Below are 25,396 nucleotides of genomic sequence, written 5' to 3'. Positions count from 1 at the left end.
CACAAGATGGTGTAGCACTGAGCTGGGTAGGAAAAGTCTTGGAAAGGAGCTCAAGTGCTAGTAAATCTTCCAGGGAAGACCTGAAGGCCAATACTTATTTATTTACTCACCCAAATACATACAAGATGGGTCCTTGGAATCAGCGCTTGTCTTCACATAAGTGAGCCCACCAGGACCAGGGGCATCATCATCCCCGGTTGAGATAGCATCAGGCTCCAAAGGCTGTGCCAGCATCCCTGCCTAGCCATGGAACATGTACCATCCCAGAGATGCACAAAAATGTAGGGTGCCACTGGCAGAACACGTTCAGCATCAGGGAGGCGGCAGCTGTAAACACCCTCAGCAAACACAGCTGTCCCCATACCTGACCGAGGAGCAGGCCTGAAAAAGCACACTTCTGCTCTTTACTAAATCCTCAGTCGCCAGTTGTCTCCTTATAAAGGGGAAAAAACTATAGCTCTATGTGAGGTAACTACTATCCATAAATGTGTAACTCTTAATTTGGTTTATCGCTTGAGAATCCTTTAATGTATTTAGAGCCAAAATTATCACAACTGAGCAAAATTCCAGCTGAAACGTATTAACTGGCAGTGCAGGATTTCTTTAGTGTGCAGCCTATGCCTATAAACCTGGTTTGCTCCCATTGTAAAGAGAAATGAAATCACGCTGCAAATAGCAATTTTAGCGAGAATCATTAATCACCTCCTACAATAAATACTTCTTTGTAATTCAACAGCGGTTCTGAAAGGCATTCTCTTGGAAAAGTCTGTGAAGACGCAAAGGATTTTCCTGGGGGAAAAAAAAGTGGTCATGTGTAAAGACACAGCATCTTGGCTGTCTGCTAAAAAAATGTACATTCTCTTGCTGGAGATTGAACTGCGGACTGCAAAATACCCCATGGCAGATTATCGTCGTTTAAGGTAAATTCTCCTTCCCTCTCTTCCCTTTCTGCCTGTGTTGGGAGCAGAACGCTGCTCCTGGGCTGGGAGCCCTCTGCTCCCCGTCCAATACCTCCCATCTTTACAATAACTTCAAAAATTACATCGTCCTGTTTAAATTCTCGCATTGTGCTCCCTTTGCTAAGGCAACCAGGAGTTCACCGAGAGGACAAATTTTCTATCCCATTAATTGTTTTTTTTAGAGGAGCAGACTGACCCTTCAAACCCTTGACCTTTAAAGACAGTATTCTTTTTAATCCGGCACTTGGACCTAAATGTCTCTTCCCCCCTCCCTCTCTCTTGCTCTCCCGGTGTCTCACACTCGGATTTATCTGCTCTGGCCACAAAGGCGAGCACAGCTCAAAACGCTGGAAGTGGAAGTGTGTCAATATTTCAAAGAAAGACCAAATCACCTCAGAGTCAATTTGCTGTCAGCAGGGAACGCCACTCGGTTAACCCCGGCACCCACCTCCCCTCCACCCACCGAGAAAAATACTCCTCTTCCAAGATCCCCCTCCTCGTTTCTCCTGCAAGCTCTTGCTATACCTGGTGTTTCATTACAGGAGGAGCTGAACTGTGACAAGCGCCTTGTGGTATTTAATAACCAGGGCCATCCTGCATCGGGAGATTACGCAATGCTAGGATTTTTTAAAATTTTTTTAATTTTTTTTTTCCCCAGGGTGCTTGCAGTCCCAGGTCTTCTTGTCCTGTGTTTGTAAACGAGGAAGGGGTGGGGGGAGCCCTGACACGGGCGGAGATCTTGACAGGCTTTGCAGTGAAACCCCGGCTCCCCCCGGCCCCCCCGCCTGGCCTGGGGGCCGCGCTGGGCCCGCCCGGGCTGTCCCGCCGTTCCCGCACCTCCGCCCGAGCCGGGCCCGCACGTCACGTCCCCGGGGAGGCGGGGGCTCCTCCGGCCGTGCCCGCAGCCCCACGGCCTGCCCGGGCCGCGCCGGGGAGGGACCCCGGGGTGTCGCTCCAGGGCCGTCCCCTCCCGCCCGGGGGCCCAGGCCCGGCCCAGGCGGGTCCCGCGGGGTCGGGGCTGTCCCCCGTGGGCTGGGGAAGCTCGGCGGCCGCCTCCCTCCGGCCCCGGGCAGCCCTGCTGGCTCCGCCCGGGCCCGCGGACAGGCGGCACTCACCCCTGGAAGGCGGCCCGGGCAGTGCCGCCCTGATGCTCTCCCGGCCCCTGCCAGCGGCGCTGGGCCCCCTCCCAGCGCGGACAATGACCAACTGCGCTCAACTCAATCGCTTGGAGTGGGGAGGGGGCGCGGAGGGGGTAAAGCCGCCCCAGCTCGCCGTGCAGAACGGGACAGACCCCTGTTAATAACGTCCCAGAGCTCTCCCTGGAAACTGAGGAGCTGTCAGAGGCAGTAGAGATTAGGGGACCCAAGCAGGAGCATCCCTGCGCTCGCAGATAAAGGTGTTGCGTCTGTTCTGGGGCAGATATTGAAATTTTAATCTTTAGGGTCACGTGACTCATTAAATAATTAATGCGGATAGTCAGGAATGGATCTGGGGCCGTCAGTCCTCACTAGGAGTGATTCTCTCTGAAGTGAAACTCAACTCCTTATTACTGGAGTTTGTTTTTCTTTCTTTCTTTCCTTTTTTTTTTTTTTTTTTTTTTTTTTTTTTTTCCTTTAAAAATCCCTCACCTGATTTATCTTGAAAGATTCTAAACTTCTTAAGCAAGCAATAGGGTCTGTGTTGGTAAGTAGGGAGTGTGTATTTCTAGCTTGATGACTTTAATTGTTTGTGCTTGCTTTGTCTGCTGAGCATTTGCTTAACCAGCTTAATATTTAGAAATGTTAAATCTTTGTTTTAGCTGCCTTGTGGTCACATTATGGCTTTTGGTGATTAAGTGTTACGGAGGCAAACACACTTGATAATGTTCTAATTCACACTGTGGAAGGCTGGGTGCCACAGTGCAGGAGGACCTGCTTTGTTCAATTTTCCTGGCGTTAATAAATCACCGTCTCTTAATACATGGCCAAAAAAGCAATGGAAAGGCAGGGAGCATTGCAAAGGAAAAGTCATAGGCGAATTTCTCTATGACTCATTAGTCTGAACGATTTATGTACGAACCTAGAGTGCCGCAATGAAAATTAGAGTTTGGGATAACAACAAAATTAAAAAAAAAAAAGAAAAAAAGAAAAAAAAAGAAAAAAAAAAAAGAAAAAAAAGGTAATAGTTTTTGTAAAGTGCTTTATTGCTACTTAGCAACTCTTTCAAGAAACAGCATACTTTAAAGGACCGTGGCAGTGTAAAATATGGTAGCGTGACCTAATGGCTCCAAAATAAATAACAGAAAGTCGCTGGCACCGTTTTCAGATACACGCTCCATATTTAACACGAGTGGGACAACCCAGTCACGCTTGATCGATGATTATTGCTGTTTGCAACATGATTATTGATTAGGGATCAAAACGGCTAAGGTACGACTTGGAGCCTAAAATGCCAGGGGGTTCCCCCTGTGCTGGAGCCGAGTGGGAGGAAAGGTAGAGCTCAGAATAACCCCAGGAAGCAGCGCCCGGGCTCTGTGATTGCAGTTCGAACTTTCCATTTTCTTTTGTGTTTGCCAGTAGATTTTAACAGTCAGCACTCGCAAATTTATGAGACAGCAATAAACAGTTTAGTAGGCTATTATTGCATGATTTTATGTAGACTGGAGTTCAACACCAAATTTAAAATTATTAGCGTAATTATGGAACTACTAAATTACCAAAGCAAAGTATCTGCTCGAAAAGTTCTCCCAAGACAGACTTAATATTTCCAGGGCTCAGATAACACCCTTCAGCAAGAACGGTGTTATTTAATTATTAGCATTTACATTTACTCTCGATTGTAAGATGCGTTAGATGGGTTTTATTAGCAAGACTGGATACGGGGGTACATTATTATATCTGACAAATTCATATGTAAAAGTGATTCAGTAAGTGGCATGCAAATGACCTGACTATTGTCTTTTTGGACCTAGCAATATTGTTTATTTTAAGGGAAAAGAAGAAGCAGTCCAGTATTTTCCCCTCCGTCAATGGCTTTCAGTGCTGTCGGTTTTTTCGTTGCTTTTTTTTTTTTTTTTTTTTTTTTTTTTTTTTTTTTTTTTTCTGTTTTGTTGAGGATTTTTTTTTTTTTTTTTTTTTTTTTAAGCATTTGGGCCCGATCCCGCTTCACTGAGGTCAATTGTTAGTCTCTTACTGAGCTTGTGGTGGCAGGATTGGGCCCTGGCTAACCGTTTGAATAAAAGCCCAACCACAATACGCCCCGCATTTAAACTGGAACCCTTTCCGAGTTTTATTCAGCAGAGATGAACACCACGACTTGTGTTTAATGTCTGTTCTTGATTAAATGATCCTAAACAAAGGTTTCCCAGAGGAAAATAAAGCAGACATTCATGTAACAAGAGTTAGGAATGACAATATTTCCAAACACTTGGAGACAGAAGGCATAGTTGTCTACGGGGGAAAAAAAAAAATTAAGGAAAAAACCCAACCAAAACAACCGCACGCTTTTATTCCTCAGCTCCCCGTGCTCTTCACCCGGGTGGGAATCCACGCTCCTGGCGGGAGCCGAGCCCGCTCCATCCCCGCCCGCCCCTCTCGGGGCTCTCCCAGCGCACCCGCCAAACCGTGTATTGCCAATGAAGGAGCAAAATAGCTCCCCCCGCGCTCCCCGGTAAGGCGCTGTTTGTTGCTTGTTTACAGGGAGCCCCGAAAGGAAGGCGCTCGGCCGGGGCGGTGGAAGGAGCTGGGAGCGCCTCAGCCCAAGCCTGCGCAGCTGGAGGAGGTAAGAGCCGGGCAGCGCCGCTGCCTTTGCGCCCGTGGCGGTTGTAGAATGCCATTAGCCCGCTACCTGCATGAAGAACCACACTGCTGGAATGAGATTTTGTTGTTGTTGAGATAAATATTTAACCTAGCTGGGATTTTTTTTTTTTTCTGGATTGGCTCTATTCATCTTCCGTGGGTGGTGAATGCGCGTGTCTGGGCAGACAAAGAAGTGTACGGGACCTGAGTGATCGCCATCCTTATAAAGGCATTGGGGACAGGAAGGATGCAAAGTCATCTGAAGAGCGAAAGAGTTAGAGAATTTCTTTGTCCGTTCTTAGCTCCTTCCGAAATCAAAGGCAGCAGGCGAGGGAGAGAGGGTTGGAGCCAGTTGGGTGTTGAATGGCCGCTTATCGCGGCTTGTCTGTTCGCCTCCTCCTCGAGGAGCTCCGCAGCCAGTCCTGCAAACGAGAAGTGCATGAGGGGATGTTAGAAAACCTGATTTTTGTCTGCGTGCATACAACAGAATGGTTCGCGATTAAATTTCGGGTATTTGTCCGTCCTGGCCTGCTTTGCACTGAGTGGAGGTTCGGAGTTTTTGAAGTCCTCTATGTGCTTGGTCCTCTTGCAGGAGAAAAGAAATGCTTTCCATAGTGACTTTTTCTTTTTTTTTTTTTTTTTTTTTTTTTTTTTTTTTTTTTAAATACCGGCCGTCGAGAAGGGAGGATTACATAGAATTAGCTCAAAGTCCTGCTAGATTTACCTGCTTCTTTTTGGATGTTGATGTACAATTACTGTATTTTACTACCTTTTAAAAGCGGCCATAAATTACAGGACTACAAGGGCTCTTTGTGTTGGCTTAATGAGCTGCTTAAATCTTAACTACAAAAAGGCGCTGCAAATGTCTATTCACGCTTGTGTTCGGAAATTGAAAGCGAAAACACGGTCCGAAGGAACCTTCCTCCGGTGGCATGTACCCACAGCATTGCGGGCAGAGATATTTGGGATTCCTTAACTGACCCAACACCGGCAGGCTCAGCTGACTCTGAGCAGAACTTCTCTCACAAGGGTACAGTCGATAACGCTGCTCTTTTTATCTACTTGGGAGTGATCAAAGACCAACTTTATCAGACTCACGGATGTAGGTAAACAGCCCTGCGTCCCAGCAGATTGCAAATCTTTCGAGGTAGCGAGGAAATAAGGACTTATATCGTAGTGGGTGATTCCCATTTCGCCTCCACATGGGAGTCATAGGCACACCTCTTACCAACTGGCATAAAAGTAAACTTGAAGCACAGTAAAAATTCTAAATCTAATTATATTGAAGGTAACTTCAAAGAGCATCAGTGCTAAGAGTGGCTATTAATGCCGGAACGGGCACAAAGGGTCTCCCTTAATGAAGGCACGTTATGAACTCAGATCTGTTTGTTGTTACTGAGGCTGGAATTTAAACTCAGCCCAAAACCATGTGTATAGAGCACAAAAAAATCAGTAGCACACCTACTGATAAACTCCACTTTTTTTTTTTTTTTTTTTTTTTCCTACTAGAAACAGTCTTTTGGGTCTCCAAAGCATCAAGGTAATAAAACACAACGTTGAGTGTCCAGGAACAGGAACAAAGCAATAAATGGGGTGGCGAGGGAAGTCTAGCGCCCGCGACTTGCAAGATCATTTGAATTTGCATCTGCAACCTCGTAATCACGCTACTAGAGCAAATAAAACTTTCTCCAAATTCGGCGGAAGGGGGTAATTTTCAGCTGCAATTCAGGACAGCACAAAGTTAGGCAGACTCTCCCTTCTGCCTTCCCAAAGCGCACTCTGTGAAGGGTATTCACACGTCAAGAAGTTACTTTTCTTAAGAATGAATTAGTTTCCCCACTATATACACCAAGTTAATTGTTAAACAGTAGTTTTAGGATTAACTTGACCATTAATACCAATAAAGATGTTCACAGAAACAGGGTTTTGAAGCCAATAGCCACAGCTAGCGTTAAGGCATTTCAGATGACTTATGATTGTGATTTATTGCTTTTGTAGTTTCTATTTGCTCAAGACTGTAACTTCTAAAGTCATCTTTCTACTTTTGACGCAAAGCAGTCGATAACTTTTTACAACAGCCCCAAGAAAGACTTGCTTTGCTTTTTTTCAGCATCTGCTCCATTCCCCATTAATTTCAGTTTCATTGTTGCAGAAGAACTTCTCCGTGTGTTTCTTCTATGGGATGTAAACGCACCAAATTTAAAAGAGCCGTGAATCCATCTCAAGCAAATACCGCCCTTGGTTTATAATAAGTATGAGAACTGTGGAGTTACCAGGCGTGCTGATGGTTACAGATTCGGGCGTGTTGGGTGTGCCTAGTGGCCTCTCTTTTAAAAAGTCTGCAGTTTTTATTCCAGTTCCTAGTGAGGGATAACACATGTATACCCTGGTACTAGCTTAGTCACTTCGATATGAAAAACTGCGAAGTTTTCTCCTGCTGTAACGTCATGCTGACTTTGCTGCAATGTCACTACTCTACACTGTTACGAATGGGTTTACATTCCAGTGGCCCACTTTTAAAATCCAGGCGAGAGTATAGTAAGACTTGTCCGTAACACTAAAAGTCATCTTTATAAAGAAAACTCCTTCTATTCTGTTCAATGAAGTGTAGGTGGAACAATCAGAGGGGATATGTAGTTAGCTTCTTGGAGCTCATGGGAGATGGTGGAAAGATTTAGGTAAGGGTGTATACATGATGATGTACAATGCTGAAATCTCAGAACTGAACTAGGAGCACGTTAAAAGCGTGAACTATCTGATTTACTTTGACTCCTTCCAGAAAAGTTGTGTGTGTGGAGGGTTTCTTTTGTTTGTTTAGCTTATTGTGTCAATAGCACAAGTTAAACAATCTTACAGGGAAGATGTGATAGGTTCACACACAGGCGAAGCTGCCTGACTCACGGGCCACATACAACTTTTCTTTTTTCTTTCTTTCTTAATTTTTTCCCCTTAGGCAAAGAACTCCCCCTCCCCAATTTTTTTTCAACGCTAGAAACCTATAATTTTGTGCATCACTCAAACTAGCTGTATAGGAAATGCGTAAGCACAGGTTTAACAGCAAGGTCCCAAAAGATTTTGCAAAATTCAGAGGCACGCCAGTGAAGGAAGGTGTATTCTTCATAGTGTGTTACGAGGACAAAAATCAACTAGCCTCTTAGAAGAGACTCTTTTTTGCCTTTGTCAGGTAATTATAGGTCTTTTTAGTTTCTACAGGAGCCCTGATGTAGCGTGTGGGAGTTGAGCAAGCCCTGTACAATGGCAGGGTAGAGGGAGCTGGGGGTGGGGGGAAGGTTGGTAATCGTCCCGTTTAGAAGGGGGCTGGAAATAATAGCATTAAGATTTGGGCTTTCTTTGAGGCTTGCAGAGGACATGCGACGTGGAGCAGAGTGGCGGGCCTGGGGACCAAACGCCGCTTAATTAGGCTAAGTATCAAAGTGCAGCGTTATAAGAATTCTTCTTACCTTCCAATGGGTTTTGTGTAAAGAAATATTGGTGTGGGAGGAAAGAGAATCAGACCAATCTCTCCCCATAGTCATCTGCATCTCTTAGATCCCCCCCCCCCCCCCCCCCCCCCCGCCTTAGAACTCTTCTTTAACATATTGGGTTAAGGCTTTAAAAAGCGAAGGCTCGCGCTAAGAAACCCTGTTCCTTCAATGATTCCCTATTTCAAATAAAAGGATTTAAGTTGACGTATGACCACGTGAGCACATAATACAGCGCATTATTGTGGCATTTGGAGTGGAGACCCGGTCTGGCTCCGTCTGCGATTACGCTTTTCCAGTTTCTGTTCAGAGCAAGCACTGCTTTCTATTATTTTTTTTTTTTCTCCTGCCCCCATCCGTCCCCACAAGAGCTGGCCATTTCGCTGACAGCTTTCGTTCCTTATGGAAAGGTTATTGTCGAGCCGAGAGGACGAAATGCTTCGTTAGAAAGGATGGATTTTATTTTAAGGTATTTCCGTTGATTGTTCATTTATGTGGTGAGTTATTGCTGTTCGAGGCAAAGGTCAGTAGCAGAGGCTGGAGTGAGTGCGTGTGTGTGCGTGCGGGTGTGTGTGCACCGGAGCCAGCCTGCTTTCCCCTTTGTTTCAATTTGCTCTGGTAAATATTCAACTCTAGCCTTGCAGCGAGCAGAGCAGGCAGAGTTTGCTTCTTTATTTATTTTTCTCCATAGAGATCCCACACTGCTGTTGATGGCCAGCTGCCTTCGCTACAGCCCCTCGATTGCCATTTTACTATTATTTATGGCCGGCCAGAGATAGGAAGCCTCTTTTATTGTCGTGTTTGAATATTTCCCCCCCTTAATTTTATTCCGGTATTTTATTTGCGTGCGTGTGTGTGTTTATTTATTTATGTATTTGGGCGAGTCGGAGAAAACGATGTGGGGGGTGTGTGATGCTCCTCGGTCGGGGTCGTGCTCGAGTGTGCGGCGGCGGTTGTTGTTTTATGGGTGTTTGTTCGGCCGCCGCCGCTCCGTAAATCGATGACTGTGCGATCGTGCTGCCATTTTATTTATGATGCTTTAGTGGTACTTTGTTTATTGTGCGCGGAGCGCTGCATGAGTGCTCAGCTCTATGGCAGAGCTTCCCCTTCCCAAATGAGCCAAGGCGCTCCTCTTTATTTCTCCGCGGTGAGAAGGAACTGAACCAAGAGCCAGGCACGGCTTCTAACAATAAATCAGCCCTGAAAATGTGAGGGTTTTTCCTGCCTCTCTGAACGGGGATCTGGAAAGAGAATAAAAAGGAGAGGAGTGGAAAGTATCTTCTAGGAGAACATATACTAGCCCTAAATTAATTTCCATGCCGTCGCTTACATAAATACAGAATTATCCATATATATAAATATGTAAGTATTTGCGTGTACTTATCAATATGGATGCATAGATATAAATGCACTTTAAATGACAAAAATGAAAGATTACTTGGCTATCCAAAGAGGGCAAAATGCTAAATGAAATCCTATTTCCCCGGTGTGCCCCGGCTTTGGGAAAGGTTGGAGCCCTGGGAGCCGCTTTCCTCCAGCTCGCTCCGTGCCTGAGCTTATTCCTATTGAGCCATTTTGTGTCTGGAATTGCTCGTCTTCTAAGGGGTCAGAAAGAGAGGGAGAAAGGGAGAAAAGTGAACGAGGATAAAAACTCCGCTGAGAGCACACAAAAAAAGGTTATTTCCACTCGAAGATATTCGCGGCCATTCTGCAGAGACCTTCAGGGTGATGTTTGGGATGGTTTTAGGTTTTCCTGCTCTTTAAAGCGCCTCTCGAAGCAGAACTGACCCAAATAAATATTATTTCCCCTTCTCGCCACACTGAAGTACAGTATCTCTCTCTTCAGCAAGGGAAGGAGAGCTCTTTTGCTCCCATTGTGTGTCCAAAAGCCAAGATTGGAGTTGGCGTATTTTGAAATGGGCCAAAATGTGCCTCAAAAATAAAATCCGAGCTTTAATTGCAGCTAAATTACTTGGCAGCCTTTCCTCTGATTTATGACCCAGTTTGAATGCATATTGACCCAGTTAAAACACCCATAAATAACACAGTCCTGCTCTAGAGTAAAAAAAAAAAAAAAAAAGCAAGAAGAGTTCTGGAGGAAAGGGGGATTTCGGGGAGTTGTGTAAATAACTTCAGTCTGTTGAGCAAAGAGTGCGTTGCCTCTCTAGTGTTAGAAAACACAAACAACAATTTAGGTTGCCCACGACTTTCTTCGATTGTCCAGTCCTTCTCTAATTCAGCTGCTATCCCCTTCTAACTCTCTAACGACTTGGACAGGCACCACTTCCAGAACGGGCCCCCTTCTCCCTCATCTCCCTGCCTTGCTATTTCACCTCTAAGAAATCCCCCAGAACCAGCCGTGAATTATGGTGCTGCCTGCTCCCATTTCGGGGCATCCAAGGACAAGGCGCTTTACAGGCATTATTTTATTCGGAAAATAGCAATTCGCGGGAGGTGGGGGGAGGGAGGGGAGGGAGTGCCACAGAGTGGGACTCTTCGGGGAGAAAAGGCAGGTCATTTCTGAGTCAGAAATCAGCCCCAAACACTGCCCGTCCCTCCCCGAGCTGAGCCCTATCTCTCTCCGCGGAATGGAGCAGAAAGAAAATATTCGGCCTCTGGGAGGGAAAGACAGATAAAAGCAGCGGGGATCTGTGCGTTGGGACACTTATCCCGACATCATAGGAGACATTAAAAAAAATAATCATCTTCTCATGTTTAAAATTACCTCTTTGGGGAGAGAGGGGGCGTGGGGAAAGGGGACTAATTGGAGAAATCTCGCAAAATACTCTTTGCAGGCAGTAAGATGAATGGAAGAAACACTTCCATATTCCTATGAACCACTTCGGTTCTCACGATTAAAGTCCTTACAGATCCTTTCATTTAAAAAACCCCAAAACCTTCCCCCCGCTTCCCGTTCCCCGTTCTCAAATACAGACAGTGAGAATATCCCGCTGGAGATGGCTCCCAAGTTGAAAGGCGCTCCCAGGCAAAACTCGGCCGGCTTTCGGCGGGCCCCCCAAACCGGCCGGCTCCCGGTGTCCGCAGGTTTCGGCATCCCCATCTTTCCTCTCCCTGTCCGAATCCTCCTGGCCAGTCCGGGGGGTTCGGCGCTGCCTCTCGGTATTTGCCCGGGCAAGTGGGCGAATGGCAGATCAGCAGTTTCAGAAGAAAGTGTGGGGTTGATTATTGACTAAAAAGACTTTTTTTTTTTTTTTTTTTTCCTTCCAAAGCAACATTCACAGGATTGTTTGAAGCAAAACGCATACGAAGGATTTTTGCCTCTTCTCTCCTCCTACGCTGGCCGCTTCCCCTTTCATGTGGTGCCTTCTCACTTATGCCATAAGGAGCAAGTGTTTTCTGTTTTAGTGCTCTGTTTACAGCTTTGGTGCACGAAGTCATAAATCTTGCATAGCCATAAATGACAAAAACCATTGGTATGCGTAAGAGGCCACCCCAGCCTTATAGTGCTTTTTATTTCTCGCTTCCCCCTCGCTTTGTTTGTATTTAAAGATGACGCTGGGTTCCCTCGTGCTTTAAACGGACTAGTTATATTTATAATGCCTTAATTAACGAAGTAACGTCAAGTTTACACCTAGATTTTATTCTCAGGCTCTGCTTAACGCGCAGAGCCCCGTTACCGCCTGCCAGACGGGCAGGATCCGCAACTTCGTTTAAGTTCCCGTTTGCGCGGTCGCTGCCGCGTTTCTGTTGCAGGAAACTCGGGGTACACCGCCCCCCCAAACCCCGCGGAGCCGAGGAAAGAGGGGAGCGCCTTCCCCAGCTGTGCGGCGGGAAGGAGGCGAAGGCGGGCCGGGAGGCGCCGGGGCCCGTCCACGCGAGGCTCCCGCCCACGGTTCCCCCCGGGGTGCTGCGGGCACCCCGAGCCGCCTGTGCAGCACATGTGTGTGCGGGAGCGCCGCCGTGCCCGGCCCGGGCAATGGGGATACTTCAGGGGGGCAGGGGGGGTGTCTGCCTGTACATCTGTGTGTGTGTGCGCTCACGCATGCATGAGTTAATAATTAGTAACTCTAATGATTTCCAGCGTGGCTCTGAAAGCATTGCCCAGAGCGGGGATCCTGGTGGGCTTCGCTCGGCTCTCCGGACCCAGCCCCGGCTCCCCGGGCTTTGCTCCCCTCTCCGGGACCCAGCCGGGGATGCGCGGGGCTCCCGGCCGTGGGGAGCGGTACAGGGGCTATTCTGCAGCTGCCCCCCGAGCCCACCGGTAAGAGGGACAAACTCAAACCCCCCCAGCAGCACCCCGGAGGCTGGTGAGAGCGACCCTTTGTGAGCGCCGTTTGTCTTCATTAGCATAATTTTCCTGGACTTCGGTGACGCCCGGGTGCGGGGGGGCCGCACTCCTTCAGTGCCGTGCTCCTGCGCTCTCTCCCCAGCCCCCACCCTGCCCCACGCTTCCCCAGGCGGCCGCCTTTCTTTCTTCCTTCCTTTTTTTTCTATATTTTCCTTTTTTTTCCCCCCCTCCGACTCCCCCCCCACCCCCTCCTCCTTCCCTCTCTCTCCTTCCCTTCCCAGAGCAGCCCTGGGAAACATCTCCGTCCTCCGTGCCCCGCACAGGGGGAGCCCGGTACGCCGGGGACGGGCTCGGGGTAGGGTGGGCAGCCTGGAGGGGAGCGGGGTAGGCGGGTGTGCGGAGCCACCGAGCCCATCCCGAGCGGGGCAGGACTCGCCCCTCCCGGCCGGGGGGTGCCGGGCGCGGATGAGCTGAGCCGGTGCCCACCCCGCGGCCACAGGGATCGAGGTGGGGCAGACAGCCCCTGCTCTCTGGGTTGTGTCGCTCCAAAAAAAAAAAAAAAAAAAAAAAAAAAAAAAAAAACACGAAAAAAAAAAAAAGGAAAGAGAGAGAGAGAGCATGCTGGCTTCCGCCTCAGTCGTCAGAAGTTAAGGTAAGCAGGCCACAAATACGCTGCTATCAGTCGTGAATGGCGGAGTTTATGTCCCAGTGATTTATGACCGTAGACTTAAATGTCGGTTCAAGAAGAGTTCACAAGCTGGGGCTTCCTTCCAGGCAGTGACTGATACCCTTACACTTCGTGTTCAGGCAGCTCTCTCTCCTCTCTTCCCCCCCACCCCCCACCTTCCCTCAACTTTTTCTTTATCTTTCAGGAAATCTTTCAGGGGGGCTGCCTGGTTTTTCGTCCTAGAGTCAGAGTTTGGGGCTGGGTTGGGAGTTACAGGGTAAAGATCTGGTGTAGTTGGGAAGGGGGAAGAAGGAGTGCGCATGGAAGGAGAGGGTAGGACAGAGCCGAAGTGGGGAGTGGGGGAAACCAAGCGGACTTGCCTCCCCAAGCAACTTTCATCTGTTTCTGGGCTGCCTGGGTGGGGGGAGAGAAGTTGGTAAAGTGCAGAGCCGTGTATTGCACAAACCGAGATGGAGCCGATAAAATAGGCACTGGAAAGATTTGGGGCCCATTTGTGTTTGTGAGACCCGTCTTTTTTGTCTTTGAAGGGGAGAGGAGAGCTCTTCCCATCCCAAGCACGGGCTGGGGTGGTAAATCCACCTCCTCTCCCCTTTCCCGTTAGGACGCTGTGGTGATCGTTGTCGCTCCTAATCCCGCTATTCCCACTTTCTCCTGGAATGACCGGGAGCTCCTCAGGTTACCCCTGCTTCTTTAGAACTTTATAGGAAGTGATTAACTTGGTGAACCCAAACTCGGGACCTGATTTTTTAGTTTCTTTTTTTTTTTTTTTTTTTTAATTGCTGGCAGAGGGCCGAAGCTCCAATAATATTTTGCCTTCCCAGTGAAGTTGCCTATTGTCTGCAGGGCGGCAGCTCCGGGAGCGGCGCACCCGCATCCTCAGCCCGCGCTGCCAGCCCAGCGCGTCCTGCCAGCGCCGCAAAACTTCCCAGCGGCCCAAGGAAGGTGAAAGATTTGGTGTCGCGGTCATGAAAGGCGGTTGCCTTTGTGAAATCACCGCTGGCTGATTGTTTCCTCTTTCTCCTCTGCTAGTGGTGTCTATAGTCTCTCTTTCAAAGGAATTGAGAAAAATCACACCAGGCCTCGAGAGCACAAGGAAGGAGAGGCGAGGAGCTGGAAATTGTGTATCACCTCAGATCTCCATCGGCTTATTAGCTTAATAGCATCCAAAGAGCTTGATTAGTGCAATAACAGGGTAACCGCCCTGCTGTAGGTGTGTTACCTTCATTTTGTTACCATCTAACAAAGGGAATACTGTTTTCTAAGAACTTGTATAACTTGAAAGGCGTAGAATGAGCTCGTTTGGTGCTTGTGTTGTGTAAGGCTTTTCGCCCCTAAGCATTTGTCCTCGTTAGATGTTTTGGGGGAGAAATATCCAGCTGCTTAAGTACAGGGGAAAGTGGTAAAAGGAAAGAGGCTCTTCTGATCTGAAAAGACGTGGTTATTTGTCAGCAAGGGGTTAGGGGGACGGTGAGGAGCACACTTCAGTTTGTGAGAACAATGTGGGTGCGTGTGGAAACACCTCCTAGATGGGAGGTTAGGCACAGGTCTCCTCTCTCATTAATACGGGCGATTCTTTAATTGGTTATTTTCAGGCAGGTGACGAGTAGACTTTAATTTCGGGGGGGATGGGGCGGGGGGGAGGAATCTCAGAAAGAAAGGAGAATGGGTGACCAAAAAAAAAAAAAAAAAAAAAAAAAAAAAAAAAAAAAAAGAGAGAGAGAGAGATGGGGGGGAAGGGATTCGCCCGGGCAGGAGAAGCATTCTCTGAGTTTGTGTCCACCCTCTCCCCGGCCAAGTGACCCTCATACATCAAATTACATAGCAGTTTCCAAGACAGAACCTATTATCGCTAAGTTGGAAGGAAAGTTCAAGCCGTGGTCATGGAGATGAACGCTGGTTTTTCAGGTTTCTGGTGTGTTTTTTTCCCTCAATCCATCATGTTTTAACAGGTAGGATCTGGCTGATTCCACGAAAAGTTAGTGTCTTGAAAATAACTGCTGAGAAAAACAAACCAAGGACCGCCCCTGCTGGCCTGGCTGGGGGGCTTTGCGCGGCGCTGGGCGCAGCTGAAGCTGCAGCCCCACTCGCGGGTGGGAGGCAGGCTCGGGGGGCTCCGTGGGGCGGCCCAAGCCGCGCTCCAGGAGCGAGAGGGAAGCGCTGCGGGGGCGGGCGGGGCTGGCCCGGGCAGAAACCACCGTGCCAGGGTGTGTGACCCGGCGGCTCGGGGTGCTGGGCGGGCATGGAGGGGACAAGGTGCTGCCTTCGTTTATTTTCCTATCGAGCAATCCATTGACAAGCCAAAATCCATCACTTGGCATCGGGGTGTTTAAATATCCCTGCGTAGGAAACCTTTCCACCCCGCTCCTGCCCCCTGCACACGTAGAGAGGAACCATCTCATATATTTCTTTAAAGTTGTATGAAGAGCCGTAACCAGGAGAGAAAGGCTAAAAATAAAACGGCGCTGGTTAAAGGAGAGGGTTTGATCTTAGAGTTGGACTGAGGTAATAGCCCGGCCCCTTTGCATTACGGATTCTTCGATCACCCTTATCTCAGGGACCGGTATTAAAACAGCCTCTTGGTGATAAACGATCAACCCGCTCGCCTCTGTTCCTTAAGAAGAAAGAAATATTAAAAAAACCAACAAAAAACAAAAATCAAAAAACCAAACCTAGAAAGCCTCTATTCCGGTGCAGCAAAGCACATATTTGTAGCTGCCAGTAAACCCAGGCAGCTTTTATATCGAAACGCTCCACGCCTGAGGCCAAGTCATGCTGCTAAATATTGCTGACCACTTTTTCTTTTATGGCTTTCATGTCACTTAGCTATTGAAAGTAAGATGGATTTGTACCATTTCTTCACCCTGCTCTGCTCTCCCCACACCCCAGGTCTGCCCGGAGAGGCCATTGGAGGAAGAGCGCCACGTGACAGAGGGGTGCCAATGTTATTCTCCAAGGGTGTCAAGACCCTGTCAGTTTGCGAAATAAATATTGGGAAACAACGAAATGCAAAAAGCGACCTACTACGACAGCTCTGCAATCTATGGTGCCTACCCCTACCAAGGAGCAAATGGTTTCACTTATAATGCGAGTCAGCAGCAATATCCTCCATCTTCATCACTTGTGGAAACTGAGTACCACCGCCCTGCGTGCTCCCTCCAGTCCCCTGGCAGCTCTGTGTCCCACCACAAGGCCAATGACATCAGTGAGAGTTGCATGAGGACCCTCCCCAGCCAGACTCTCCAGCCCCCCAGCCTCGCTGACCCACAGGCTCCACCGCAGCCGCCTCCAGCCCAGCAGTCACAGCCTCCACCTCCGTCCTCCACCTCACCATCTCAGAATGCCAGCAGCAACCCTGCCCCGGCCAACCCCACCAAGAGCCCAGCTCTTAACTCACCCACCGTGTCCAAGCAGATATTCCCATGGATGAAAGAGTCTCGGCAAAACACAAAGCAGAAAAACAGCAGTTCCAGTTCAGGTATGAAACATGCTCCCCCGCTCCCTGGGTATTCCTGGGATGACTGTGCATCCGGTGGGGAGGAGGGCTGTCTTACCCACCTTCACTTCAGGGAGGCGAGGGGAGGGTGGGGGCTTTTTTACCCTCTGAGTTGACCCCACGAAAGTTTTGGAAAGGGCTTGCCACCACTCAGCTTATTCACTGAGAGGAGCTCAGTGAAAAAAAACGCCCCATACAAAACTTTCCCAGTCTTGCAGAATGGGTCTGAACAGACTTTGCTTCCCAGTGGCAGAGCCACTTGTGCCCTCCAGCATCTATCACATTTCTTAGGTAATCCTCCCTTCAGTAAATCATGTCAGTGTGGAGCAGCCCAGGCCTTAAGCCAGAGGCTTGTCCCGAGTACTTTGTTGGCATGGTGCTGTTAGATTAATAAGACAGTGACCTATCTCTGCTGAAGTGTAACGGGAATAAAATAGCTCATAATCATGTGCAGGCAGGATCAATGCCCTGCATGCAGCCAGAACCTCTTCCTATTTTAATAAGCTGATTGGCAAAGTTACAAGCCTGGTAAACAAAAATCATTCTGGAGTGCCATAAATTTCAGCCCATAAAACATTATTTGAGGGATAGAATGTATATCAAAGCTTTTATTACTCTAGGAAACCCAAACTGATAACACCAGTGCTAGCTCCAAAGCACAGAAGCCAGGCTTATTCTGACTTCTTCCTCTTTTTTGCTTAAATATGCCTTGGAAACCGAGTTCAGAACTTTAGCAAATGTTTTGCCAGTGTGCTTTTTAAAGCTGTGGTAACACTGCTGTTTACAGCCTTCCATATAATGTATTTGTTTTATTAAAATCAGCAACATTTAAATATATCTCTATGCCTGTATGCAAGCCTAGCTTAAGTATGTTCTTGTTTATATATATTATACTTCCCAATCACTACCATATGTTCATGCTATATACCAGACATGATAAAAAAAATCCACTGTACTTACAATTCTATATTTATATGTTAAAAATTTGTATTGTAGATACCTAACTTTCAGACATTTTTAGCTGATGTATGTGTAAATATACACACACACACACATATATATGAGTTTTCAGAAAAGAGGGCTTTAGATCTTTACAGCAATGGAGAACAGCTAGTTCTTGAAGACCTTGATCTCACTATGTCAGCAGAGCCACAGGGTTTACTTTCAGAGTTTCTAAACCTCACTGTGTTTCCCCGAACCTTCCTTGCTCCTCTTTACCAAGCTCAAGATATGTTGCATGCTATAATTCTTAAGGAAAACAAGTGTAGTCACACAGTGACACTACTGAGGTGAAGGAACTCTTTAGAGGTTTGGAGCTCGGTGCAACTGAGCTCATGCTATGAGGGAGTACTTGTTGCACGACGCATGGACATCCATCTTAACTTTGGGAGCTGAACTCTCCAGGTGCTGGTGTTGTTGGCCATTTTCTCATGTTGCCATGTGCAGGTTCGCCATGCTGATTGTGTTCTTTGTGTGATTTACATAGGTGAGAGTTGTGCTGGTGATAAAAGCCCTCCAGGGCAAGCCTCCTCTAAGCGAGCCCGTACAGCTTACACAAGTGCCCAGCTGGTAGAACTGGAAAAGGAGTTCCACTTCAATAGGTACCTTTGCAGGCCACGAAGGGTAGAAATGGCTAATTTGCTCAATCTCACAGAAAGACAGATCAAAATCTGGTTTCAAAATCGCAGAATGAAATACAAAAAGGATCAAAAGGGAAAGGGTATGATGACCTCTTCAGGAGGACAGTCCCCAAGCAGAAGCCCCGTCCCTCCAGCTGCTGGGGGCTATCTAAACTCTATGCATTCTTTAGTAAACAGTGTCCCCTACGAGCCCCAGTCACCTCCACCATTTAACAAGCCTCATCAAAACACCTATGGCATCCCTGCATCGTATACTGCTCCTCTTAATAATTGCCCACCTCCTCAAAAGAGATACACGGGGACAGCAGCTGTGACACCTGAATATGATACTCATCCTCTTCAAGGCAACGGTTATGGGAATCCACATATACAGGGAAGCCCCGTCTACGTAGGGGGCAACTACGTGGAGACCATGACCAATTCTGGGCCTTCCATCTTTGGTCTAACTCATCTTCCTCATCCTCCCTCTGCCAACATGGACTACAGCGGGGCTGGGCCAATGGCCAACAATCACCACCATGGACCTTGTGATCCACATCCAACATACACAGACCTTACTGCTCACCATCCTTCTCAGGGAAGAATTCAGGAAGCGCCCAAACTCACTCATCTGTAAGAGACAGGAGTCACTAAGAGGAGCACCAAGCCCCCAAGTTTTGGAAAGTACTCATCCCTTCCCTTCTCTCTCCTCCCCCCAACATGTGCCCTCCCCTTCCCTTCTCGTTTCTTTTGTTCGTTTTGGTTTGTTTGGTTTCCTTTCGTACAAGCGTTTTCTAGTTTATGTGACGTAGCAATATTTGTTGCTTGAATTGCTCTATAGTTTCACTAGTGGATATTTATCTTCTTGAACTGTAGCCTTGTGTCTCACTTTGGGAGTATGCAGAGGCTTTATACTTTACCTTCTACACTTTTATCAAAACAGGGTATATGAACAAATTTTCTATAAAAGGAATTCTTAAATGTGAATTTGTTCGTACATTGATTGATCCCACGGGGAAGCAATTTTTTTTATTGCACTTCTTTTAAATAGCAAGAAAGACATCAAAAGCGCTTGGACAGGGACTTCCTGGACAATTATTGATACGTGTAAGTCTTTCAATGTGTGTATGCTGGTGAACATTCAGATTTATTTATATTTTTTTTTTCGCAAACATTGAATATTCTAAGTGTTTAAAATTTTATTTATCCCCATTTGTTCATATTTATATATATATAAAATATCTGTACCCTGAATATTCAGGAGGCCATATATTAGATGGCATATCGGCACGTGTTAGAAATATCATTTGAAAGGAAACTATTAACTCCTTTTATTAAAAATAGTGATAATAATGATGATGACGATGCAATAAAATCTGGGAAAAAAGATCGCGGTTTGAATACTTTGTGCTTGTAACATCCAGCTAGGCAAAAAGTGTGTGAAGCTGAAAAGGCTAGATTTGTTTTGAAAGTTATACATTCCTTGCTGCTCACGTTCTGGAAAAAAAAAATAAAGTTTTTATTCTGAATAATAAAGAGTTAAGAACATGTTCTTGGAAGCGCAGGGGAATGGAGAGCCCTTCATGACGTGGGGAGCTGGGAAACTCGTCTGTAAACTTACACGAGGATCCGCTCACCCGAAGGGCCCTGAGATGCCTTTTCAGCATTTCATAGGCAGGGAGAGAGATGATTTTTTTTCTTTTCACCTCTCTCTCTCTCTCTTTTTTTTTTTTTTTTTTTTTTTTTTTTTTCCTCCCTCCAGCAGTGTTTGAGGCCCCGCGGCCGCCCCCCCTCCGCAGGCGCTGCGCGGTGCCCGGCGGGGATGGGATGGGCCGCGGAGCCGCGCCGGGGGCACAGCGCGGGCTGTGGGTGGGTACGGGCCTGTGTGGGAAGCACAGGCACCGCAGCTCAGGATGAAGCCCCGCGTGGGCGCGGTGGGGCCTCCAGTCGCGGGCGGCGGAGGCTGCGGGCCCGGCCAGCCCCGGAGAGCGGGGGGGGGGACAGCAGGGTCTGGCCGAACCGCAAATGTGCTGGGGGGGGGGTGGATGCACACGCTGCTGCTCCTTCCACTCGCTGCCCCCGCCGTTTTTCCCTTTTCCTTTAAGAACTCGGTTTTATATTTTCCTTTCCCTATTTTTTCCTCCCTAATTATTATTTTTTTAATATATATTTTTACTGGTTTCATTCTTGCTGAGCAGGCTTTCCTCCCACGGCAGCCTGGAGGTGTGGGGGAGGGGAGCCTTGTGCTCCGTTTCTTCCCTCGGGGGGGTGTGGATGTGTGTGCGGGGTGTGTTTGTGTCGGGGGGGGACACGGTTCTGTAGAAGGGCGACGGTCCCGGCCCCAAATGGGCACCCCGAGGGGTCCCCGGTCCCCATCGGCTCGAGGTAGAATGGAGGAACCCTCGAGCTTGTCCATATATCCGATTTTTCTTCCTTTCAGGCGAAATGTCCGTAATTTTTAGATTGAAACTTGAAAGATAAATCAAAACGGACCTTAATAGACTAGGTAAAATATACCCCCGCACGTTTATAAAGACATATTCCTGTGCTGTGTAGATAATAACGCACGCTGTTCACCATCTGTATCTTTTAGAGCACAGAAAAAAAATGTCGCCATTTTGGTCTCATGCTGAAATATTATTAATCTTTGGGCTTTACCTTGTTCCCAGAACCATCCTTGCCTGATGCTGAAACATTGTCATGCACCCGTGAATCTATATAGAGCTTTTCTGCATAAATAGATAAAGCATGCCCAGTCAAAGAAAAGGACAGCAAATAGATTTATACCGTGCTGTTTATTGTATATATAGACATGTAATCGTGGAAGGAAAGGCTATGTAGTCTAATATTTTTCACTGAAATCTGATTATTACACAATACAGACCAGCGACTGATTATTACTTTTGCAGGCGAAGGAAGCATTTTTACAGCATTGCAAGACAATGCTCGTTTCGAAGGAGCGCCCAGATAAAATTCAAGCCGCCTCCCCCCCCCCCCATCCACCCCAGCTCTCGGATCAGTTAGGTTAGAGACAAAAAAAGGTAACGGTACAGCCACGATACTTACTGCGTGGTTCCTTTAGCACCACGAATTACATTTAGGAAAATGTTCAAATAGAAGGAAGTTGGCGTTTCACTCCCCTCCCACCCCGAAGAAAGAAAAATACAGGCGATTTTTTCCCTTCTTTCCATAAACCGCATTCAATCCTCTCTTCAGAGCCCGTAGGTTGCAAATAAGAATTTGTAATTTTGCATTTAAGATTCGTCCGATTAAAAGATCCCCCTGGAGGCAGCAGTAATTGATTTTCCCAAGAATTTCTCGTCCTTTCTGCAAAGGTTTTGTTCCAGGTGGTTTTTGTATTAGACTGACCACAAGAAACAAATGTGCAGAATAGAGACACCCACACAGGTTTTACTCACAAAGCCTGGTTAAAGTCCAAACCCCTCTCTTTATTATTTGTCATCCTGCTCTTAATCCAAATATTTTCCAGAGGGGAAAGAAAAAAAAATCAGAGAAAAGAAAAGAAAACGTAGGCACCAAGAAGCAAAATAAAACCGGACTTTTCCCACAAGCAGCCCAGTCCTCTGCCAGCATATTTTAAAAGCAGCTTTTTTCCTTGTTTACTTGCGTTTCTTGCTCTGCCTCTTTTCACGGCCACATTTGATCTTGGAAAGAGCAAGAAGCTTTAAATGTGTTCTTAAGGGCCAGTAGCTGTCAAACCTTTTGGCGGCCAAGATTGATCGCGGGCAGACACCACCAGAGCTTTGTTTGGACTAAAAGCAAGAAAATTAAACCCCTTGCATTTTCCAACAGCATCGATATTTGTAAGGCATCCCTTTTGAGGGATTAAATGACAAGTCTCGTTCTATATTTTATTTAAACAAGCAACCACCAAAAAGCCCATTTAAAGCCTCTCGGCCCCTCCCCTCCCCCTCTCTCCAATGCCTTCGCAGATATGCTATATCTTGTGGGTGCATTAACTTAAAACCGATTTTTAAAATGCACTTGGTGCAGACTGGATGCAGACTGGTCCACTGAGTGCTTTGGGGTCTTGTTTTCTATTTATTTCTCCCCCCCCCCGCCTTTTTTTTTTTTTTTTTTTTTTAATTTAATATAATTACGAAGATGGTTGCCGACCCCTGTTTGGCAACTCCGAAAATAAAGCGAGACGGCAGCTCATGGCGCTGGCGATGGTTTGTGGCTCCTGGAGGACGCGGAGAGCGGCTCGAAGCGCCACCGGCCCGGCCCCGGCGCACCCAGCCCCAGCCCGCCGTGCACCCCGGGCCAGCCAGCCCCGGCCCGGCTGTCTGGGGCGGCTGCGACCCTAGGATCCATCGGCTTGGTGATTGTGGCCATCACTGTCAGCACTCTCCCTGTCTCCTCAGTATGGTCGGAAAATTATGCCCAAAGCATCCAAATTCGGGACTTGCCTGGAGCTGGCGGGGTGATGGAGGCGGCGGCGGCAGGAGCCGGGCATCGCAGCCGAGTGCCGTCTCTCAAGGCACAACCCTTCAGCATTTTCGCTCTGTCTGACCCCTCGAAAACAAACCCGCTACCAGCCCATATATTTCCTGGTAATCGAAAATACTCACCAGACCCAGCCTACTACGGTTATTAAGCAAATAATGCCAGCAGACTGGAGTACCGTTTGCAAGCTAAGGCACGGGATATATACTTTTTTTAAAGAGGCAACAGCCAGACGCGTTTGCAGCCTCGCGATTTGGCTCGCCCAGAGAGGTTCTCCTAGGGTTATGTGTTACGGTCCAATCCCGGAAAGCCAACTGGAGAGGGAAGTCATGAAGCGCCAGGGCTGCTGCCTATGTGACTCTTCCCCTCGAAGCAAGGTTGCTGAGGAAGATCCTGAGAAACAATGGCTCAGCACCGGCGACCGATTGTTCTCCGTACTGTACACCCGATAGCCACCAAAAGAGAAGAGAGGGAAAAAAAAAAAAAAAAAAGAAAAAGAGGAAAAGAGGAAAAAAAAAGAAAGCAAGAAAAAAAAAATCTAACAAGAACACAAAGCCAAACAAACAAATAAAAAAAATTACCAAGGACCCCATTGAGACTGAGTCGGGAAGGAGAAACTAGTTTTGGAGGAAGTGCTATTCCTAGGAAAAAATGAAGACCCTCTGCTTCAGACTCTTGTCTGGGTGCAACTTCTTATGCGGGGGCCTGACGGTGTCAAAACTTTGAAGATTAATGGATTACTTTGTTAATGACTCAAGGCGTCAGATTGAGGTGCTTAAATGATTTGTGAGGTGCAAAGCGTTTTCCTGACAGTCCCAAACAATGAGAGAAGAGTGTGCGGGTGGATGCGAGGAAGGCAGCAGGCTGCAGGACAAGCAGACACACACACACCACACACACACACACACACACACACACACTCGCAGCCTCTCTCACAAACATATCCACGCACACGCACCCTCCTCCCCACCGCCTATCATTTCAGATTAGGACGCCAAGAGGATAGATACTCGAGATATCATTTCCCCTTTTCAAAAAAAAGTGTAAATAAAGCCTTTCTGGCCCCCAATGAGGCGTTCCTTCCCGACTTTTTTGGATCAATCAAACAGACAGTGGCTTCTTTTGATTAAAGCCCAAATTGTCATTGGGCAGAGGCAATCATGTGACAGCCAATTCGGTCCAATTTCAACCTTGTCTCCATGAATTCAATAGTTTAATAGTAGCACGGTCCCCATACGGCTGTAATCAGTGAATTAGAAAAAAAACACCCCACCAGCGATCTTCTATGCTATATTTTTTTTCTCCTCTCTCTCCTTTTTCCTGGGCCTTCCCCTCCCCCCGAGGCCCCTGAATCCGAGGGAACTTTTTCTCCGCGGGGGCTGCCAGTTGAAGGCCATGAATTTCGCATTTGAGCGAGAGATCGGTTTTATCAATAGCCAGCCATCGCTTGCTGAGTGCCTGACATCTTTTCCCCCTGTCGGTGATACATTTCAAAGTTCATCAATCAAGAACTCGACGCTTTCACACTCGACACTGATTCCTCCTCCTTTCGAGCAGACCATCCCCAGCCTGAACCCCGGCAGCCACCCTCGCCACAGCGGCGGCGGTCGCCCCAAGGCGAGCCCCCGCGGCCGCAGCGGCAGCCCGGGCCCCGCCGGCGCCCCGCCGCCCCCGGAGTACCCCTGGATGAAAGAGAAAAAGGCGTCCAAGCGATCCGCGCTGCCGCCCGCCTCGGCCTCCGCCTCAGCCGCCGGACCTGCCTGCCTCAGCCACAAAGGTCAGTCCAAAGACGCGCAGCCGGCCCCGCCGGGCCGCTGCTTTGGCTCCCCGCATCCTCCCGCCTTGGCGGGGGGACCGGGCGGAGGGCGGGCGGGCGGGGAGGACGGAGCTGGCGGGGCTCGGTGGAAACCCAAACTTTCCCCAAAGTCGCCTAACGCGGGATGATTTATTTGAGTTGGAGCTGACCTCTCTTGTCTCGCCGTCCTAGAGTTAGGATATTTGACAGTAATGAAGAGTGATAGATTGCTCCCGCTCAGCTAAGCAGCTGATGCATTAATTATAAATTGCGCTATGGCTAATATAAAGTTTGCTCTGGTGTGGGGAGGTTGGGGAGCCGCAGGCAGCGCTCTGGCGGAGGTGGCCGAGGGGCGCGCAGCACCGGGCGCTCAGCACTGCAACACAATGGCTTTACTGCATCCAAAGGCGGCCATTTTGTTGCGGTTGCTATTTTATGCTATATGGACATATAGATATAGACACATAGATGCAGAGAGAGCACTCCCCCCCACCCCCCCGGGATGCGATGTGCTGGGATGCTGAAATTCAATCCGTGCATTTATCTGTTTTGTATGTGTGTCCGTGTGTTTTTGCTTTCGCTCTTCTGGCGGTGATGCTTTGGGGTGCGTGTGGTGGTGGTGTTTTTCTTTTTTTTTTTTTTTTTTTTTTTTTCTTTCTTTCTTTTTTTTAACAGACCCCCTTGAAATCCCCGATAGCGGCAGCGGTGGATCTAGGCGCCTGAGGACGGCTTACACCAACACCCAGCTTTTGGAGCTAGAGAAAGAATTTCATTTCAACAAGTATCTCTGTAGACCAAGGAGGGTTGAGATTGCAGCCTTGCTGGATCTGACCGAAAGACAAGTCAAAGTCTGGTTCCAGAACAGGAG

The 25,396-nt window shown here is 47.9% G+C and overlaps 2 protein-coding genes and 1 long non-coding RNA gene across 5 annotated transcripts in view; 2 read left to right on the top strand and 1 right to left on the bottom strand.

Moving 5' to 3' along the window:
- Positions 1-8,581: 8,581 nt before the first annotated feature.
- HOXA3 (homeobox A3) lies at positions 8,582-19,655 on the top strand. 3 transcript variants are annotated; one of them, XM_083879757.1, is made up of 3 exons: positions 8,582-8,686; positions 16,041-16,629; positions 18,134-19,655. In XM_083879757.1, the coding sequence occupies exons 2-3, from the start codon at positions 16,158-16,160 to the stop codon at positions 18,901-18,903; spliced, it is 1,242 nt and encodes a 413-aa protein (XP_083735883.1). In that variant the 5' UTR covers positions 8,582-8,686; positions 16,041-16,157; the 3' UTR covers positions 18,904-19,655. The 3 variants fall into 3 exon arrangements, with proteins under 3 accessions (XP_083735883.1, XP_083735882.1, XP_083735884.1); XM_083879756.1 differs by lacking the exon at positions 8,582-8,686 and adding an exon at positions 12,266-12,439; XM_083879758.1 differs by lacking the exon at positions 8,582-8,686 and adding an exon at positions 12,492-13,118.
- Positions 8,701-11,674, bottom strand: LOC310920160. The gene is made up of 3 exons (XR_014591917.1): positions 11,154-11,674; positions 9,656-9,815; positions 8,701-9,458 (listed from the first exon to the last, which is right to left on the bottom strand). It is a non-coding gene; the product is annotated as an uncharacterized lncRNA (long non-coding RNA).
- Positions 19,656-22,599: 2,944 nt separating the features above from the next.
- The window catches only part of HOXA2 (homeobox A2), a 4,422-nt gene continuing 1,625 nt past the window's right edge, over positions 22,600-25,396 (top strand). Inside the window, exons 1-2 of the mRNA XM_083879939.1 lie at positions 22,600-24,510; positions 25,204-25,396. The exon at positions 25,204-25,396 is cut by the window's right edge and continues 1,625 nt beyond it. Coding sequence (XP_083736065.1) covers positions 24,129-24,510; positions 25,204-25,396 — 575 coding nt within the window. The 5' untranslated portion in view covers positions 22,600-24,128. The remainder of the gene's footprint in view (positions 24,511-25,203) is intronic.

The sequence above is a fragment of the Zosterops lateralis genome, assembly GCF_965231275.1.
Source record: "Zosterops lateralis genome assembly, chromosome: 1".
Taxonomy (NCBI): domain Eukaryota; kingdom Metazoa; phylum Chordata; class Aves; order Passeriformes; family Zosteropidae; genus Zosterops; species Zosterops lateralis.
Note: the sequence above shows the minus strand (reverse complement) of the source record. Positions and strands in the feature narration are given on the sequence as shown.